Raw genomic sequence first — 20,881 nt, forward strand, 5'->3', positions numbered from 1 at the left:
GGACTTCACTGACCAGGTTAAATTCTAATATTGCCTGACAATTCACAATCCTGCTAGTGGTTTTTCCCATCAGCAGCAGCCATTATAACTCTGGATCATCTTACCAGTTTCTTGAAAATCACTCTTCTTATCCCTCAGGGGAAAACTACCCACCAGTTGTGTTAGCAACTGAAGCCCCTCACAATCGCTGTGATGATGACCAAGACTCTGGTTTCTTGCAAGGCCAATCTCAAGCTCATGGATTGCATGACAACAGAATGACCCAGTCTAGGACTAGGAGATGAAACAGGACACATGGGCTGAGCTGCAGGGACTAGCAATGTGGGAGCTCAAAGCAGATGATGTGACTAATTTTTTACAGGATTTGCCAGTATATGGAAAGAAGCCATCACAGAGTGACTGAGGTTGGAAGGGACCATGGAAATCACCTTGTACAATGGGCCTTGCTCAAACAGAGCCACCTAGAGCCAGGTGTCTAGGACCATGTCCAGAGAGCTTTGAGTTTTCCCAAGGGTATAAATTCCACAACCTCCCTGGGCCCCTTCACAGTAAGAAAGTACCACTGATGTTCAAGGCAGAGCCCCCTGTGTTGCAGTTTGTGCTGTGTAGATGATAAGCAGGGAGCAGGAGCAGTCACTGTTTCTTTTGGGAGCGCAGTTTCCTCCCAGGTGTTCAGAAGCAGAACTCAGAGCTGATGGCATTGCAGGAGGGCCCTCTTGGCTGGCTGCTCTCAGGTAACCAGTGCTACAGCATTTCCTTCATTGAGCTTCCAGATGTGAATGGCATTGCTAAACTGAAGATTCCGAATGGGATTTTCTTTGGCTAAAGACGCTAAATCTACAGGAAAGCAAAGGAAGAACGGACTCACCTCTTTAGGGTTCTTGCGGTATGTACTATAGAATGTTTCCAGCACAGGGTTGGGCTGAGCTTTTGGTCTCTGCTTGTCTCTCACACCCAATTTGGTACTGAGGGGCAGGGCTATGGCTCTGCAAAAGAGAACATAAAGGGTCAGCCAAAAACAGAATAGTGATTTTTGATTTTGCACCACTGTTAAAACATGATGTGTTGCTGCTGAAGATGAATAGCTCACATGGACACAGGTCGAGATGTGGTGAAAGAAAGAGCAGAGTTTATTTTTCCTCCCAGGATTTATAGGCTTCTGACTACAGCCAGGGATGGGATGGTCAGGATAACACTTTCTCACTGCACTGGCCATGAGAGATGCCCATCACAAGACGTGGAACAGAAAGAATGTACACATATCTATGTTTACAGTTACTGTCCTGGGAAAGTCTTTAGAAAACCATGTCAGCAAGCTCAGAAGCTCAGTTTTCAGGGCGACAATGATACAATACATAAGAGCTGCCTCCCATATGTGAATCCAAACATGAGTATCATGTGGAGCAGGTAAAATCCCAAAATTACAGTAGAAACTGTTGGACTTGTACCCTACTGCTCTGATCTGTGATAGTCAAAATTACATTAGGCTGGCAAGTGCTGTATCCTCCTTTGTCAACTTCTGAATCACCAAATCATGTCTCTAGCTTGCTTGCAGCTGATGGGGAGTACCACACTGATGATAAGGCCTAAATGTTGTTCCCTGCTTGATCTAGAACATGGAACATCCATCGCATGCATCTGAACTAAGGCCTTGGCTCAGGATCAAGAGGGAGGCTCTGCCAGAAGAATAGTATTAATGCAGAAGAAATGTCCTGCTGAAACAGGAAGCCATTTGGTCTTGAGTAATTTACCTCTATGTTTCCTAATATAAATCAAACACAGTTGCAAAATGAGGACGTGGCAACTAGAAACCTTGTCACAAGGAATGGATGTTTGCACTAGCTGTGCATCTTCAGTCCTTCACAGTGAAATAAAGCAAAACAAAAAAAAATCTGCATAAATAGAAAGAAGTTATCCAAGGAAAACTATTCAGAGAATTCCTGTGCTCAACAACTCAACTCCAGTACCAACACTCCTCCCTACCTCAGCAGCAGGAAACATCCTCATCGAAGGTGTGAAGTGAGATCTTGCATAAATATGACACAAAGAGGAAACTTGTCAAACAATATTTTTTTTTTTTTAGAAAAAGACCCAAATCATCTGAATTTTACTTGAACTTCTCAAGAATTAGCTTTTCTTATTAATTGCTCCCTTTTACACATTGCCACTGGGAAAGTGTGTCTGCGCTACTACAAACTGCTGCTGAAGCTGGTTTGATCTGACACCACCAAGCAGAGGCAGTGAGTGCTGAGCCCCACACCTGCTCTGCCTGGTCACTCCTGCTGTCCAGGGAAATCCTCTGAACAGTTCTCTGTAATGATCTGGACACAGAATAAGATTTTTTTTCACTTTGCTTAGAAACGTTGCAAATGCAGGTGTTTAAAGGTGTTCTACTTCAAAATAGTATGGGGTGTATTTATGGCTGTGATTAGCTGGTGTGGTTACCTGTTGTTTCTGCTAGTCATAGAGCTTATGCTCCATATGCATGTCTTTAGGGACTATTTCAGGTCCAACATCCTTCAGAAGGGTCTTTCAGAAGTTTTCTTTTCAAGAACTCATTTCTTAATTTAATTAACAAGTATTAAAAACAATTTTATAAAAAGACCTGTAACTCTGATATAACTTCTGTTAAACCACAGAATGCTCATTCATTTTACTCACTCATATAACAGCTCATTTTCACTTTTCTTTTGCATAGCCAACCCACCTGCCTGTATATCAATTGTTCTTTGTCATCATCTGGCTATGGGAACATTCAAAGATGTACCAAGACCAATAAAAATTATATGTTTCTACCATAAAAGAAGGGCCAGGGATAAGTGTGCTTGCTGGCAATGCATAGTGATCACAAAAACACGGAGATCACAAAAGCATTGAGTAGTTTCAGTGAAATTTAGCAGCACTCTGGCACTACTGCTAGATGGCAAAGGAATATTGCCATCACTGGGAATTCTGGGTTTTGGTTCTGACAGCTGTCAAGGAATGTTTTAAGTGCATCTAATGACTTTTTTAATATGAAGCGATTGGTTTAATAAGAGTGATACTGGACCAGCAGGTCTTGTGCTAAGAACAATAACACAGTATTTCAATAATATCCATAACTCCACTAAAGCTGAAAAAACATCTACTTTAAGCTCTGCACTAGATCTTGGTTCTTGTATTAAACAGTTCCTTGAAGTGGGCCTGATCTTTCAAAGATTCAATTCTGTTGTTGAAAACAACCTTATTGTCATTTCTTATCAGGCCGAATTGGGAACTGAAAGGTATGAAATTGTCCAGATGCATTAAAGAAAAGAGAATGTTTCTGTCAGGTTCAACACAGCTTGCCAACAAATTTGGTTTTCTGAAAAATTAAAGTGTCCTGACAAATTTCTTAATTCGGTTTAATCCCTGCTTCTCTATATTTCCTGCTGATTTCTTATGGTCATGGCATAAAATCTCACTATAACAGAAACAAGCTTAGTTGGCTTGTTTGACAAGTGGATGAACACAGGGTGTAACCAGTTACAATTACTTTGTTGTTGAGGTTTTGGTTTTACCCATGATTTATGGAACCAATCCTACTTTTACGAACATCATTGGGAAATCAAGGCATGAAATTCTTCCTGAGGGACATTTGCACATATTGTTTGTATGCTCTGATGCAGTTCTCAGTTAAGTCCTGTTCAAAACACAGCCCAAAGAGGATGATGCTTGTAATGATTTCAGCATCACAGATATGTCATCTCAGTGGTAGGGACAGCCTCATCATGGCACTTTATCAGCTCTCTGCAAGACAAAAGGGTAAATCTGAGGACTAAACTGTACCCCTCTCAGAGTCAGACACAGGGAGATGATTCTCATCACCAGCCTACTTCTCCATCAGTGAGCATCTCTCATGCCATGGTTTACATGGCAGAGGTCTGACCAAGGCACTTTATTCAGTAATCACAGAACAAACTGAAAAATCTGCTGAAGTTCAAACTGAATGGATTTATCATGAAGGGGCTTAAACTACTATTCCCTCACCTTTCAAATTGGACTACAATCCTGCAGAGGCTTTCAGAGTTAGTGTGAGACACAAGAAAATTAAATGTTGGGGGTGGATTCTTTTTATTAGTTATAAAGGTGCCCCTTGCAAATACCTTCAAGTACTAAGGTATGAACAATAAATGCAGAACCAGTGAAAGCAGCAATCTGAACTTCCATTCTTTGAGCTACACTGTGTCTTTAGCCTCCGGCTTTCCTTCGGCATAGAGCTATCATTCTGTTCCTGGCGTAGTCTCTGCCTTCTCCTGCTTGCAGGAGAATGTTTCACACCAGTTAAACTGACTGTTCCATTTGGTACAAGGTCTGGATTCACCACAGTGCTGCTGTCCAAACTGAGTCAGGTCTGTTTTCAGTTAAATGCTGCAACGTGTCCCTCATCTTTGCACCAAGCCCTGCCTGTAAGACCTTAACAGGATACTGTTTCCAGATCCTTCCTAAATACTAAACAACAGAAGGCTTTATGCAAAATAAACTTCAGAAAGGTACATTTCTAAATAAAATATTCAGAATTGGTGTCCTTTCTTCTGGTTTTGAGTTCAAGTATCTGTTCCTGACAGATCAAGAGTATCCATTTCTTTAAATGTACAGCATATGGCTCACATCTTGTCACCAGCCTCCCACAAAGACACCTAGTATTTCTGACTAAAATCCTCTTCTAGTGAAAGCTGGGAGCTGTGTGGATTTAAATTCACTGACAGTTCCTTTCAATTGCACAACATCCAAAAATCCCTGGGCAAGTCCAAAATCAGACAATCAAAAACTGTATTTAAAGTCTGGTTTTCAATGGCTTTACTATCCCTCAAAGCACTGTAGTTGCCACATTTTACTAACTATGCCGGCAAGAAACACTTTTCAATATTCCTTCAGGATTCCAAGGACTTGATTTTTATTGAAATAGTCTTAAACATTACATAATTAGAAGAGAAGCCAACATCCTTGCATGGCTATGTCCAGGGAGAAGTTCTGCTGAGGTATAAAGCTCCAAATTATGGTTGCAGGACATATCTCCTACTCACAAGCATAATCTGGAAACATTGAAGAAACAGGGGAGGTTCCCAAGTTCTAGGTCCTCTCTTTTCTCAGGACATCATTAACTGCTTCCCCCCATTCCTGCCTCAGTACTGTGGCCTAGCTCAGCACAGCAGTAGTAATGGGCTTTCTATTCTCCAGGACTGAACCCACTCTTTCCCACCTTCCTCAGCACAAACCAGCTCACAGGGGTGTTGCTTCACCGCCTGTGAGCTGTTTCTTCTCCCCCAGGGCTGCACCCACAACCTCCTCAGCTCTCCCAGGCCACACCCAGACATTGCAGGTCCTCCTCCCACAGCCACCGCCTCATCCCCAGCATAGCTGGCTCTTAGAAGGATGTTGCTGTCTCAGTTTTTCCCCAGTTCAGCCAGCCAGAGTAAAGGAGAGGAAAATCCATCCTTGAGGAAGCAGATTCTTTCACAAGTTTAATGCCCAAAAAAAGGATGAAACAATTGGTCCCAGACTTCCCCTGCCTCTTATTATTTATCTGGATTTCTGACAGTTAAATCACATTATAACATGTCTGAAATCCCAAAGCAGGCACCACCAGGAACTATCTAGAAAGAGAAAAGCTCAGTACCCAGTGCACAGTTGCAAGTAATAGCTGGTGGTGGCTGAGGGTAGAATAAATTGCCAGAGGGCAAGCTACAGCCACCAAACCCAAACCTATCTACTAGTTATAGACACTCATTTTGATCTGCAGACCAAGTGTACAAAGATACATAGGGTTATCTACACAGAAAATGAGAAATAAACACACATTTCCTTCTGCAATTCTCAAACTTGGTGTAAATTATTTTAAACAGGGCCAGTGCCACTGTTTAAAGATACAGATAAGGCAATGGAGAAACTGAGGGCTGGATTCACACCTCACCTTCCCACAGGAAGCTTTCTTCTCCAGGATGAACTGGATGTGAAACACTAATGATTCAGAATGAGAAAAAGTCATGCTGAAATAAATTACTGCAGAGTTAGGACAAACAAGAATACAGCTCAGAACACTGGCTTGTAATTTGCATAGGTAAAATAGTGCAATGATTATAGGTTTCCTGCACCTGTAAAATGGGCTTGTGATGTTATCTTTTTCAAGGGTGTGACATGCAGCTTTTATTTAATGAAGTTTGTGAATCAAAACAACTTTAAAATTAATGAGTAAGATCAGGCCTGTAGAAACACTCCCAGCTGAGGCAGCACTTGGATGGGAAAGAAAAAATCTTTTTACTTGGCCATTGGCATCTAAAAGCAGATGAAAAAGATATTTAGATTGACTATAAGTGGTGTGCTTGAGGTAGGCAAATAAAGGACAGAGTCCCAGAAGCACAGAATCGATGCTGAAAGGGGCCTCAGGAGATCACCCAGACCAGCTATGATGCTCGAGCAGGGCCAGCTCCAGCAGGCTGGGTGGGCTATGTTCAGCTGGGTGTCATGTATCTCTGCCCATGCAGACTCCTTCCCCCTTTGGGGAAACTGTTCCAATGTTTGACCACCCTCACAGTAAGAAGAGAGTTTTTGTATGTGCAGATAGAGCATCATGCATTTCTGTTTGTCCCCATTGCCTCGTATCCTGTTGTGAGCCACCACAGGGAAGAGTTTGACTCCTCCATTTTCCTGACCACGTCTTGCATTGGGGAGCCATAAATTGGCCAAGTGCCAGTCACTGTGGCACATGGATTCAGTTTCCAGCCCCACACCAGAAGTACGTCCATGTCACTGACCAGCAGGGCCTGCCTGAAGGAGTACAGAGTCCAGCCAGGTTTCACGCATCAGCAGGAAAGAAATGTGAGTCACTTGTGTTTTAATGGCTACTTAGAGCACCTTGGTTTCCAAATGAGTAGAGGTAGCCAGGATGCCTGTGTCCCCAGGAAAGTGCATGATAAAAACCATGGAATTTATGGAATGCATAAACATATTGTTTACAAAGAAGAGATTTTAATTCCAATTTTGTATCGTCCTAAAATTATTATTTCAGTAATTATCCACACATTTAGTTTTAATAAAATACCCCAACTTGCAGCCAGTATTTTTACATAAAAACATTCTTACAGGAGAGCTCTGAATCATTTCAACTTCTATATGCTTTTCCAAGTACCCTTGTGTCACAGAGAATCTGTAGAAGAAAAATCTTTCTAGTCTACAGGAAAGTCCATTTCCATTTTGTTGTGCAGCCACTTTTCAAAAAAGAATGATAAAATGTTTTTTAAATTGCCATTTTACCCCTTTTCTAAACTTAAAACCATTGAAGATTTCAAAAGATTACCTTTTCAAAGAGCTACTAAGAATACTGGGTTTTAAATATACTGAAAAACACATTGAAGTGTATTCAAAATCATGAAAGGGGACTTGCTCTGCAGTCTTGACAATGGTTAATCCTGTAGTAAATTTCAGTTTTCCACCAGCAAATCATGTTGTGTCACCGATCACATTACCTACTGACCAAACTGAATAAAGCAATGGCACCAGTTCAGGACTTTAATGAAACTCAGAGTCAATGATACCTGCAGGATTTCTTGCTATACCTTCATCATAATCCCCAAATTTTCTGTCCTGAATCGCAACGTGTAAAACACTCAAATGGTTCTGTCCAGGAAGCTCCTTCAGTCAGAGTAACTACTTGTGCCAGCACTGGAGGATGATATCACAGAGTTTGCAAAAAGCAGCCCCAAAAGCAAATCTGGTAGAATGGGAGGAGCAGAAATCCTGGCCCAGCACTGAGGGGTCTGTAGCAACCTCAAGTTAGAGGAAGGAGCTATGGATGCCTCTCCACAGCAGAGGAGGGCAGTGGCACTGCTGAGCCCACATGGTGGTCAGTACCACACACACCCTGTGCTAGGCAGGGCTGATGCTCAGGGCACAGGACTCAGCCCAATCTGATGCATCTTGTTCAGCTATCAGGTGCAATACTCCAGATCCCCATCACCCATGATAAAGGAGACTTAAATGTATGATGGAGCCTTAATATGATTTCTGCCACACTTGACCAAGAAACAGCAAGTAGTATTCAACACACACAAACCAGCAAAGCACACACATCAACCTCATCTAGACTGACATATTTTATGTATAGGAAGTCACAATGCTTGTAATTAGACCTTAAGGGTAGGGCTTGTGCTCTACATTCAACACACTTCTTTAGCCAGTACACAGGGCTGAAAAGAAGGAGCTGAAAAATGTATCTATGTCAGCAGACTTTGGGACATGGAGTCTCTGTGGACGACTCCAGTCATGCATTGGCACAGATAATAAAGCCAGCTTTTGGACCCAAACTGCTCCGGTTGTACCTAAGAAACCCCAAACAATATTAAATTACTTACCTTTCAAAGGCACATCGAATGACTATCAAGATTAAAGCAAAAGGGATACTGAGCAGGAGATCACGAGGTTGAGGGTAATGAGTGTCTTCAGATTCTTGCATGTCCTCCCAGGTGATTCCCGGGGGCAGCCAGAACTCATGCTGCCACAGCCACTCATACAGAGAGCGAGACATCCTGGAAGGGAGACCAGAATAAAGTGAGCCCTGCACACAGGAAGACCTGTCAGCACAAGCCAGTGAAGCCAAGGAAGGATTACACCCTTGCTGAGGTTGCATCTGGCTGTTGAAGCAGAACAGCTGTGGGATGCAACACTGCCCAAGGAACTGATAACCTGTTCACAGATTCTTATTGTGTGCTTGGTAAATGCTGACTCCTGGCACCAAACCAAAACAGGGTTAAAATGGAAAAAAGTGCCTCAGATTTTAACAGAATATTAGTGTCAAACTTCTCAGGTTCACAGACTCCTCTCTACAACTTGGTACTGTGGGGATGTGAGAAATCTCTACTTTTTATGTATATATCCTTATTTTTCAATTTTTGATCTTTTCTATTTATTTGTTTCTATTTACAGATTGTAATTCCATTATCTGTGTGTGTGTGTGTATGCATTATACTTATTATTCTGAGACTTCACCTTATAAAGAAAAAAAACCTCAGATTTTCACTTTGAATTGTTAAGGAAGGTACTACTAGGTAAGAATTGTTGTGCTGGGTGGATTTTGTACTGGATTCTTAATGTAATTTTAAAGACCATGTTTGAATGTGGAATCTCTATGTATTATCAGTGTCTTTGTTATCAGAATCTTTGTGTATGATGAGTGAATTTAGCAGCAAAAAGGGCAGCAGAATATTGGTATGACCATTAACACACAAATACTGTTTCTAGATAACTCTACCTTGTACACAAATGCAAGCTTCTCCACCCTCCAATACAGGTTGCTCATTCTTAGCTGTAACCAACATCCCAAACACAAGCTCTGAAGTCAAACACACTATGTGCAGGCACAGAAGAAGGAAATGGGAATGAAATGTTCATTGAGGTAATCAGAACAGTGCACAGGAAATGTCATCTTAGGAAACCAAGGGAAAAAGCATACAATTAAAGTGTCTGGCCCAAGTATTAGAAAGCTTTTCTCCAAGAACAGTCCTAAGGCCTGGCCCATTTTCTGCAAGAACTGCCTATTAAATAAAACATGAATCAGTCATTTTATTTTGAAGATATCTTTAATTCTGCTGCAATTTCTCTGTTAAGCTCATTCGATAAGTTTGGAGTCTAAGGGACATTTTCTGAATCATGCCATGGAGTCATAGAATGGGCTGGGTTAGACAGGACCTTGAATCTCATGCCTGCCACAGGCAGGGACATCTTCCAGTACCCCAAAGTGTTCCAAGCCCTGTCCAGCCTGGCCTTGGACACTCCCAGGGATTATGGGGCAGCCACAGCTGCTCTGGGCTATCTGTGCCAGGGCCTTCCCACTCTCATGGGGTAGAATTTCTTCCTAATATCTAATCTAAATCTACTGTCTCTCAGTTTGAAGCCATTCATCCATGTGCTGTCATTCCAAGCCCTCTCTCCATCTCTCTTGTAGGCTCCCTTCAGGCACGGGAAGGAAATCTAACATCTCTTCTTGATTTGGACTTTACTGTTCACCTCAATGTGTCTTTTGATCTGACTACATCAGGGAAGAACACGATGCTGTTTCTTCAAATTTGAGTAATTTCTCCTGGCACATGCACAGTCAATTTGGTTTGAGGACAAAGCTGATTAAAAATATAGTCTAAGTAATAGTGAGTGGATGCAAATTTTCTAATCACTTATAAAAAACCACATATTACATATAGAATTTATATATCATATAAAGAAAGCAGGAAAACATTCCCCCTTTTCCCCAGAGAGAATGGAAAACCAGCTTACGAAAAATGCATTCTTCTCCTCCACTGTGAACTGCCTGATTTCAGCTTTTCATAGTAAAACCCACAGCATAAAAATCCTCCTAAAAATCAAGAGCCTGACATTCTGAAGAACTGCAACCAAAAGAAGTGGAAATATGGCTTCACTAGCACTGAAAATAACATCTAAGTCTTTCACCAGAGTTCAGTTTGACAATAATCAATAGTATTTTCTTTCTGATGTAGCTTCTGGGCCGCTGGAAACTGCAGTTTTGATCCCACTTCCAGGCTGCTCTCCATTCCTTATTCTAGCTCTCCTTCCAGACAATGCCTGGACAAAAACCACTGGCACACAAAATGAAGATAAACAGGGTTTATAGACTCTTCAAATGCTGTTTTAAGAGCCTGACAAGCAGAATGCAACAGTTTTTTAATTGTCTGTCAAACCTCAACTCTCTACATCCCTCTGGGGCCTAGAGTATAACCTACCTGTCCACACCAAGATTGTCTGGAGGTGGGAACATCTGCTACCAACCACCTGTTCCTCTGGCAGGCCTGTAGGATCCTTTAGCAACAGCTCCCTTCCTTCGCCTTTACTGCTCCAGCAAAAACACCTAAAGCCAGGACCACGGAGGTTGGTGTCAGCTCACTGGTGACAGAGCTAGCTGAAGCACACATACACACCTGCCAGAAAAAGCTTTTCAGACTACTCAGTAAACATGCTGCTCACCAGTACAGCTCCATTTGGGTGACACAGCCCTGTACCCATGGGACAGGGTGACTGAACCTCCAAGCCTCAGTGAACCATTTTTTCAGGATATCCCCAAACTTCCTACTGACCATGTGAACCCAGGTTTTTCCATAGTAGTCTACATTTTTAGAGCAGAGTGTGTCTGTAGAAGCAAACTGTATATGGGCTTAGCTACACTGAATTCAACATCCTGTCACCATGAAGCATGGTGACGCCACACCAAAACAGCTTGTGCACTTTAGACAGTACTGGATACCAGCTTGGAAGAGCCAGATAACCTAAGTGAGGTGCCTGAATTGAAAAGAACTTTAGAGGCAACCTCAAAATGCTGGTAAACTTTCTCAGCTGTTAAAAATCTCAGCTCTAAACAGGAAAAGCATTAGGAGAACTCCAGGGAGAAATTCCTTCTTGGCTCAGCTCTTCAAAAAACATCTCTTCAGTAGGTTCTCCTACTGTGTAGACAAAAGGCATGCTGCAGAAAGCTGCCATCACAGCCAGCTTTGCAGCTATACAATCCCACATTCTCCCTCCAGAACTGTATATATCTGGCAACAACACAAAACCACACTTGATAGAGAACAGCAGCAGAACTCCACTGGGGACTCTCTGTGGGAGAATACAAAATAAATGTCCAATTTGCTTAGGGGGAATATATATAGATTCAAAGTGCTAAGGAAGCAAACAGCAATTACGTAATCAACTCTCATGTGCAAAATGTAGATAGTCAGGATTACCCTTGTGGAGTATTTCTTCATCTTCACAGCTGTCTTTAAGCTTCTATACATTGCAAAAATACAGAACAGGATATGACATGAAGCAACACATATGTCTTTTTGTAATTTATACAGGTCAAGTTCTCAAGTCAAGGCTGCTGGAAAGCTGAAGACAATGGTGTGTCTAAAAGGCCCTTTTCAGAGAAAAGTGTGAGTGTGTGGGCCTATTTCATTCTCAGAAGTTCTTTACCCTTCACACAGCAGCTGTCCTGCACTGTAGCTTTGTACTGTGAGAACCAAGCCCTTCAGCTCTGAATACAGGTGTAACAGAGAAGACACCCTCTCACACAGAGCTCAGCAAGAACAGAGATAAACAACACTGGGAAACACTGGACAGATCAACATAAGGACTTCACAAACAGCCAACAAAATAGTAAATGCTGAAAGAATAACTTTAGGTTGGTTGTAGAAGGTACATGTAAGGATGAAATCAAAACCAGAGAAATATCACAGCTATACCATGGGGACAGGGAGGACAAGGCTTTGGCACTTCCTAAGCCCATAGTGCAGCAAGAGGAGACAGGCAAAGTAGAATTCACTGAGCTCCTTTGAGGTGACGCAGTCAGAAGGTCTTGAAGCAACTGGATTCTGCAGCCCAGTAGCCCCATCCACTGTATTTACTTTGTTGAATCTTGCCTTTCCTGGTGCTGCTTGCTTTTTGTTTTTTATGAACATGGTGGCTTTATCTGAATCTGAAGTATTACAAAGGACTCTGTTGTTGGGCTTGCTGAGCTGCTCCAAAGAGAGCAGGAACTGCTGCATCTGCAGTGCCTGCAGCAGAGCAGCACTGCAGGGTTCCCCACCCTGAGCCACAGAACATCACTGTACTTAACCCCTTGGAGCCAGGTGTATACTTGGTTTTGCTTTCGAAGCAGAACTGTTTGAGAAGAAGCAGGACATCCAGCTAAAGAGGTTATTCCTTGTCTCACAGGTAAAACGGCTAAGCAGGTTTATCCAGGCAACTGTTGCTTACATATTCAAAGAGTTACTCTGCTGCTTCACTTACAGGCTCCATTCCCAAGCAAAACATGAATATATAGGTACACAAATATTCATGTAAATTTACATGTGTGAATATAATAGATAAGGGTGGAGATGAAACACAGAGAAACAGTTTACACATCTTGGAAAGAACTGGCTACAAAGGCCTTCAAGTGCTCAATTACAGCAGACATGGTCCATTGTAGGCAGGTGGATTATACAGGTTTGTGGGTGAACCATGCCACAGGTACAAACATCCCTGCAGTGGCTCCGGGCCAAGCCATTTAGGTCAGCCAAGTCTTATTAGCTAAGTGCAGCATCATGATAATGACCTGGCTGCCAGACCAGCACAGGGATTCCTGCAGCAGCCTTCCTGGTACAGCCTGCTTTCCCAGGATGCAATTATACCTAGCAGCAAAGTACTGCCACAGGGGAAATCACGAGTTAATGGGGAAGCACACCACCACAAGGATGCAGTTACGCTGCTTCTTGAGTCAAGTTGCTTTATTTTTCCAAGGCTAAAGAAAACCAAAAGAGCCTCTTCAGTCTTGATATGCTGGAGACCAAAATGGAGAGGCTTGTCCTATCTTCCTGAGATACTGGGGTTAAGAAACAAAGTCCTCCAAAAATTCTAAAGGTTCCTGTTATTTCAGACTGGTAGAGCCATTGTGTTCCTGCCCTATTCTGGTCCATACTGCCTAAATTTGAGTTTCCACTGCCTATTATGCATTTGAACCTTTAACTCATTATACTAAGAAAGCAATTATTCAAGAGCTCCATGGGTAAATCCTCTCCTGATACTTTTCTAGGCAGTTTCTTGTTTGATACTTCCCTTAAGCCTGATGTTTTCATCTAAAACTACTTGTTAGAGAAGTTACTAGTTTAGACATGAAACTTACTGCATCTCTTTTAGGCAGAAAGAAATAATTTTAACAAATAAAGCTCTGACTAATACAGCACAGGCTATCTTTTGAACACCCATATTTTATTTAATATCTTAATCTCCATTTCCAAAAGTTTTTCTTTTTTTAAACTTCCACACTAATGACCACAATATTGGTATTATAGGATTATAGTTCTAGAATAAGTTTTGCCTTTTTTTTTTGGTGTAAAATATTTTGTAAGTTTCTTCTAATCTATATTAAAATTTTGTAAAATTTATAGATTAAAAAAAAATCACTAAAAGTTTGCTAGAATTTATGGATTTAAAAAAAATCTTTGCTCCAAAATTCTTAATTACAAGTAGCATTATTTCCAGCATACTGAGATGGAGATTAGTTAGTTAGAGTCTTCTGCCTGAAGGGAATACACTAAGAATTTCAAATTTCACTTCAGCTTTGATATGTTCATTTCCATTTCCTCATCTCTGTTAGCCATCCTTGAGTCACACATGCTTTCAGATATTGCCTTATCCAAAACAACATTTCCTTTGCCTGAGATCCCTTTTTTAAATTATGTTGCTCTTGGTTCTTTACCATTTTAAAGCTTTTCTTATAATGCAAATTTAAGCATGGATGGACAGTGTCCAAGAGACTCAGCTAAAATTTATCAATTAAGAAAAATGCCTAAGAAGGTCTTCCCATGGTAATGAAAAAATATTTAAACCTTTCCATATAGTTCCAGTCCATGAACTACCTATTGACCTTAGCTCTCCTAGCATGCCTCCTCACCCTGTTAAAATAACGTTCCTACAGAACCCATTACCCTCTACACCTCCATTTCTTTGAACTTCTTTTGCAGATTTTTACAAGCCTGCTTGCTCTGGCCAAAACTGATGCATGATTTCCAATCACATGTACAGATTCTGGTATTAATGTCTTTTTACCTGCAGCTAATTCTGCTTTATTTCTCTAGTTCCCCAGCCTTCTCATCTCTTTCTCTTGTGACTCTACATGCCCTTTTCCCTAAAACTATAGCTTTTGACAGACCCTCTATTTGATTTTGCATGAAATAAAATGTTTCAACTCTGACCAGTAGCAAGAGAAATGAAACCACAACCTCCTTTTCTTCTTAATCACCAGCACTATGTTCTCCAGGCTCACCCTCCTCACCCAGACTCTGTTCTTCATATGCTCTTCTTTTGAAGGTAATTGAAAATCTGGAATTATTTGTGCAGCATTGTTTCTCCATCAATGTCCAGTTACTCTCAACTTCCTAGCTTTCAGATGTTCTCCTCACTTAGATCTACCAGCTGACATTTCCTACCAAATTATTTCATGTCTGCTGCTTACACAATAATAAATTCATTTTCCAAGTCATGTGCTGCTCTGTTCAAAGGCAATATTTTCATGTACACCATCTTTTGGGAGAGCTCTGTTCCAGAAAAAACATAAAAAGCCCAACCATTTGAAACTGCAAATAAAAGTTCCAGAATAGACAAACTTGCTTACCTATACCTGCAGAGAACATCTTCCTCACCCAGCATAAATTACATACTAACCTCCCATACCTTACACGCCACCTGCCAGCTCCTTCCTTGCTGGGCTGCTCTGCCTGCGAGTGCCTGGCTCCCAAGCAGACTGCCAGGTATGACCCACAGCACAGGTTTCAGCTGATGTCACTCACCACGTCAGAATGCAAATCAGACAGCTCTTCTCATTCAATCATTCCTCACTGAGGGGTATGACTACAACTTCCTGGTTTTGCCCAGTGAAAAACAAGCATTAGTTTATTCAGCTAAAAACAAGGTGAGAAAAGGCCCTAAATACCTCTGGCTTCCTCATGTCTTTGATCAGAAGGTGCACAGAGCAGTCCACCCAAATTTTTCATAGCTTCCCTCTTGCTTCCAATGTGCTTTCAGAAGCTGTTCTGGTGCTCTTCACATACCTCACACCATCTGAGCTTTATCTTTCCTACCTGCATCCTTCCTTGCCCAGGCAACACTTCTGTAATGCTCTTGGCCATTGATAGTGCTCCCACCTTCCTGAGCTTCCTGCTTGTGTTTAAGCTCAAACAACAGTTCCATGCTCATGCTTGTTTGCCTTGGACTGCAATGGACTACATGTGCTTGGAACTGGCTGTCCCGGAAGATTAACACCTTTACCTGCCAGGAGAGTCTCCCATAAAATGCCAAGTAGATCCCTGAAGAAGCACAGATCTGCTCTCTGGAAAGTTAAGAAAAACCCAAGAAGGTACATTCAAATTTTGAAATACCACAGGTGTTCCTGCCATATTTTTCCTCCAAGAATCTGGAGGAAATCCTACTTCTAATTTTACTTCCCTACTAATGCTGCAAAACCTGGGCTGAACTGCAGCAATCAACAAACACTTTGAAAAACAAAGTGCTGTATTAAATTATCAGGGTAAAAGCAACAGAGACAAAAGTTGAAAACCTTTGCTGTTTGGCTGGTACCTAGTCCATGGCTGAATTATTAAATGAAGTAACATTCCTGTGCTACTTCCAGGGCAGAGTTAGGTAACATAAACCTTGTTGTCCTGGCACTTGGGAACAATGTTCTGCTACCAAACATTAACTCTACAAACAACAAAAAAAATTCAGCAGAAGACCACTGGACACTGCATGCTGATTGTTTGGGTAAGGCCACATCACTCTGCAGAAAGCTACAGACCATACTACAGCTTAGTAAGAACATCAGACACCACTGGTGTCCAAGTAAAGCAACCAAGGCACCCGAAGCACCAGCTACAACATCTCCGTGAAACACAGACACGTAGTCCCAGACCTGTGTGTGTTTCTCAAGAGTGCAAATGTGAAATATAAGGAGACACCTATAAATATAAAATAAGCTACTTATCAATTTCTTTGCATTTTTTTCTTCATTCTTTCTCCTGACATCTACAATTTCCTCCAGTCTCAGTAAAAACAACTGTCAATGTCTGACATCACTTGATAGAACTGAGGAAGAAAATCAAGTTATTTTCATCAGGCCACAGTCAGCTAAGAAATCAGGTTGGCAGATCACTCAAAAAATGAAAAGGGAAATTACTTCTCCTAGAACTGCTCACCTGATCTTTCTCTAAATTCATCGGTACCAAATAAGGAGTCAGGCAATCATAATGAAATTGTGTCCTTCAATCTGAGTTAAGAGACAGTAAAAACTGCCCAAAAGCCTCTAAACAGAAATGCTGTTTATCCACAAACATTGTACCAACAAGCAGTTCATACACCAGTAGAAGTCTTTTGGAAGAGGAAGGCTCAAAAAGGAATCATGCTGTGAGAAAACACACTGAGTAAGGCTCAGGACTTTGACCCTGGCAGCAATAACTTTGTGAGAAACTCTTTGTCCTGGGGTGACTTTACCTTTAAGATAGTTTAGGGAGCTAGGGAAGTTGAAGCTGCTGGAGGCTGATGGGAGTTTTTTCTTTTGACCAATTATTGGTCATTTCTGAGAATTGGCAGCGGTTTTAACCACTGAGAAGTGAGATCAACTTGTGAAAACCACCTTTACCTTGTGAACTTACTTGTGAACACCACCTTTACCTTAAGATCTAAAGCCAGGGATCTCTTGTTCTCTTTGGTTTCTGGCTTCTGAAGAGGTAACAGGGCTGTCTCGGCCTTCTCTCCCCCTCCAGGCCGGACAAGGCCGCAGAGGGCGGGGGGGGGGAGAAACGGAGCCGGCCAGCCTGGCTTGGTTTGCAGTTTCTGCTGCTGAACTGAAACCTGACACCATGAACATCTGCAGCTTTCCAAGACTTTAACTCTTTTACTACTTAAATGAGACTTACAGATTACTTCTTTTTTCCCAGAGAGAGAGAGAAATAATCAACATGAAGAAGACATCATAAAACCATCAAAGACAGTGAAGAAAAGAGTTAAGTTTTAGATGAGGAAGAGAGAATAAGGAGATGCTTTAATTAAGCTGAAATATTTTTCTGTTAAAGCTATGGAGATGGACAATAGCTTTCTGAAAAAAAGCTCCTTTAATTCATGACAGAGTATATTGGGAGGAATGGAGTGTTCAAAGTGTGGATTTTGAGCAAAAGGTGGAGTAATTGTGATACAGTGAGGTGCTGGAACAGAGCGGGCAGAAGTAATAGCTGAAGATTTGGGGCCTTGAGAGGCAAAGAGAAAACTTCTGTTTCCAGGGAAGCTCACAGAGACAGATGAAAAGAACTTTTGCCTTTGAATAACTCATCCTTAAAAATGACATCCCTAGACTCATTGACCCATAACACACCTCAGAGTGATGTGAAATGAGACAAGAGAACTGATGGCAGATTTTTCCGGGCAGCTGGCATCAGAGAAATAGAAAGCTATAACAAAATGTTTTCATGTGAGAAACTCCATAGATTAGCAGAAGAAGGCTTGTTTCTCTACAAAGACTGATGAAAAGACTCTAGTAGGAATTGGGACTGTTTTAAACACCAAAGTTCCAAAGTTTCTTTGTCTCTATGTTTTCATGTGAACAAGAGAATGGTTGGGTAGTGGGGGAAAAAGGGTTTTCTGGAAATTTTATTCTGGTTTTCTTATTCTTGTAGTTTTGTTAATAAACTTTCTTTATTCCTTTTAAGTTTTAAGCCTGTTTTGCTCTTGTTCTAATCCACATCTCACAGCAAGAAATAAGTAAGTTTTCTAATGATTTTTTTAGTTACTGCTTTAAAACCATGACACTCTTCCAAAGGCAAGTTCTGGCCTTACAACCCAGTTTATGTGCATGGATGTTCAGATACTGGAGAAGCAAAAAATACCTGCCCAGATCAGTCACGACAATACATACCCCTGGCACTTTTTCTATTGCCAACTGAAATCACTCAACTGATTATCACTAACCCTGTTACTCAACAAACACAAACCAGGCCTCAAAAAGTTTAATTCTAAATTAAAAAATGAGAATAATAACAAGCAGGTAGTAGGTTCCAGCTTCCAAGCCATACTTGAGTCACATTAAAATACCAACACTGCTCTCAATAAAGCCTCTTTCTTGTGAACTCATGGGACAGTTTAATGCTTCTTCAATGCATTACCTGACTCTCAGCCCCTTTGAAGCATAAACATTCCTATATAGTTCCACTGTTGTAGTCTGATGGCCCTCTCTTAACCTATCCTCTAAGAATCACCCTTGGCAAGCCCTTATGATCCCTTCCAGGACAGTTCCTCCTCTTCTGTCCTTCTGCCTTCAGCCACACACTAGGTTCCACAGTTTGTAGCAGCCCTCAGAAGCTCTTTGGCTGTAGTTTCACCTACAATTCCTACTTCCCTGCAGTCCAAAGTATCACCATTGCTTCTAAATCGTACAGTCAAGCACTACAGTTAATCAAGCACTCTAATCCTTCTTTCTCCTCCAACCAGGCCATTTTCCCAAAGACAAATTTTCTAATTCATCACATCAGCACCTCTGAGCATCCATCTCAGCGAAGCACTGAACTCCTGAACAACTAATCTTGGGTCAAAACGAGAGAACCTGCTGTGTTAAATAAGGAGGCCTGAGGGACTTGTGCAACCTCTGCCAGACATCGCAAAGATCAAACATCAAAATGGAACTGGATCATCTTGAATGCCAACATACATTAGAAAAGTGCTTACCTACCATTTGGGATTAATCTGTTGCATGAAGTTGAGGGAGGAATCCTGTATTACAATGCAGTATACCTACACAAGCAGTCAATGACTTTACACACAACCCTTGCTCACCTCCCTTATGTGAGAAACACACAGGCTTTAATTATTTTCTATGAGTTGGCTTTAAATGTCAGTATCAACAGTTCCATCAGTTTCCCAGGTATTAGTTCCAGCAAATTCCCCAGCCTGTTCCAAATCTTAGAAAAAAACAAAAATTAATCAGGCTAAAATTAAGATTATTTTAAATTATACTCCTACCTGTAGAAGTAGTACATGCTTTCATGATTTTTCATTTCAAAACACAAAACTTAAAACCTTATCTGAGAACATTTACATTCCCAACATTACTGCAAAAGCAAAGTATGTCGAAAACATTGAGAGAGCAACAGATAGAAAGATTTCCCTTTCTCTAAGATTAAAAGCATTGAGACTCACTTTTCACAAGCATAATAGCTTAATGAGTATTGCAATCTATCACATAATGATGTTCATTTAAAAACAAATGTGAATATGAATTATTCTTCATTAACACAGATAATTTAAAAGCTCTGTGATAGGGGCAGCTTATAAAGCAGAATGTAAAACTCCAGTTGTTTCCATAGGCATTGTCTTCTTTTCTTTGCTGAAGTAGTGCCTAACATGCCTGCCTCCAATGGAGCTTCATCTGTTACACAGGTAAACAAATCACTATGGGACAGCATATTCCTTGTCAAGGTTTGAAGGCTGCAACCACTGTGCTATTTATCCAGCAATTCTGGATTTATGGGATGGCTTAACTGCACATGCAGTGGGACTGCTTTAATGAGTGATCCTGCTGGACATGGCTTATTTGGATTGCTTAGCCCTGGTGGTCATCTCGGTCTTCTGACTCTTGAAGCTGGACTCCTCCTCCTGCTCTGCTGCTGAGGAACCCTGTGTTTGCTGCAGGCACCAGCAGATCTGTGAGAGAGCTCTGACACCACATTTATTTCTCCCTGGGCCAATTCCTCTGCAGAACAGACACTAATTTACCTCACTGCAGCCAGCTCTTCTGCCCTGCCTGAGCCGACACCATCCTGCCTGCAGCAGCTGCAGAGGTTGAAGACCCCAGCCCCGAGCAAAGGGCGGTGCCAGTCTCAGCCAGTTGGATCCCCCAGCACACCATCAGCAGCTCCAGTTTTCACAGCACAGCCCTGATTCATGCTGGCTGAGCTCAGGGTTTATTTTTAAAATACCAGTACAAAGTGACTTTGAGGGTCACTTTCTCCTTGCTTCAATTCACCACAACTTACAAGTCACACAGAAGTGATTATTTGGGGAATTCTGCTTTCATGCTTTTAATTCAGTATCCTCTCTAAACAGAAACATTCTTGTGATCTTTTCTCTGAAAACATTAAACACAAACTCTGACAATTCATCTTTCAAACTCTGAAGAAGGATCTTTCACATATGTACGAAGACAGACAGATTAACAGGGAACTGTAGTCCCAAAAGCTCTTATAGTACCTCAGGATAAAAATAACACTGCTTATTACAAACAAAATAATCTGAACAAAGCCTGCAGTTTACCTCTTGCACATTTTTCCTTATCTGTTTTGATTCAAAGCCTCAGCATTTG

General features: G+C 41.4%; 1 protein-coding gene across 7 annotated transcripts in view; it reads right to left on the minus strand.

The window, feature by feature from the left end:
• The window catches only part of CERS4 (ceramide synthase 4), a 45,521-nt gene that overhangs the window by 17,384 nt on the left and 7,256 nt on the right, over nucleotides 1-20,881 (minus strand). For 5 of the 7 annotated variants that reach the window (XM_086862848.1, XM_023943131.2, XM_086862849.1 and 2 more), the window contains 2 exons: nucleotides 8,370-8,543; nucleotides 869-986 (listed from right to left, as the gene is read on the minus strand). In XM_086862848.1, the coding sequence (XP_086718974.1) occupies nucleotides 869-986; nucleotides 8,370-8,543 (292 nt within the window). Of the gene's footprint in view, nucleotides 1-868; nucleotides 987-8,369; nucleotides 8,544-10,748; nucleotides 10,874-17,205; nucleotides 17,351-20,881 lie in introns of those variants that run through there. The other 2 variants (XM_023943129.2, XM_086862852.1) reach the window with 2 other exon arrangements.

Source organism: Cyanistes caeruleus, chromosome 25 (assembly GCF_971803275.1).
Source record: "Cyanistes caeruleus chromosome 25, bCyaCae1.hap1.1, whole genome shotgun sequence".
NCBI lineage: Eukaryota > Metazoa > Chordata > Aves > Passeriformes > Paridae > Cyanistes > Cyanistes caeruleus.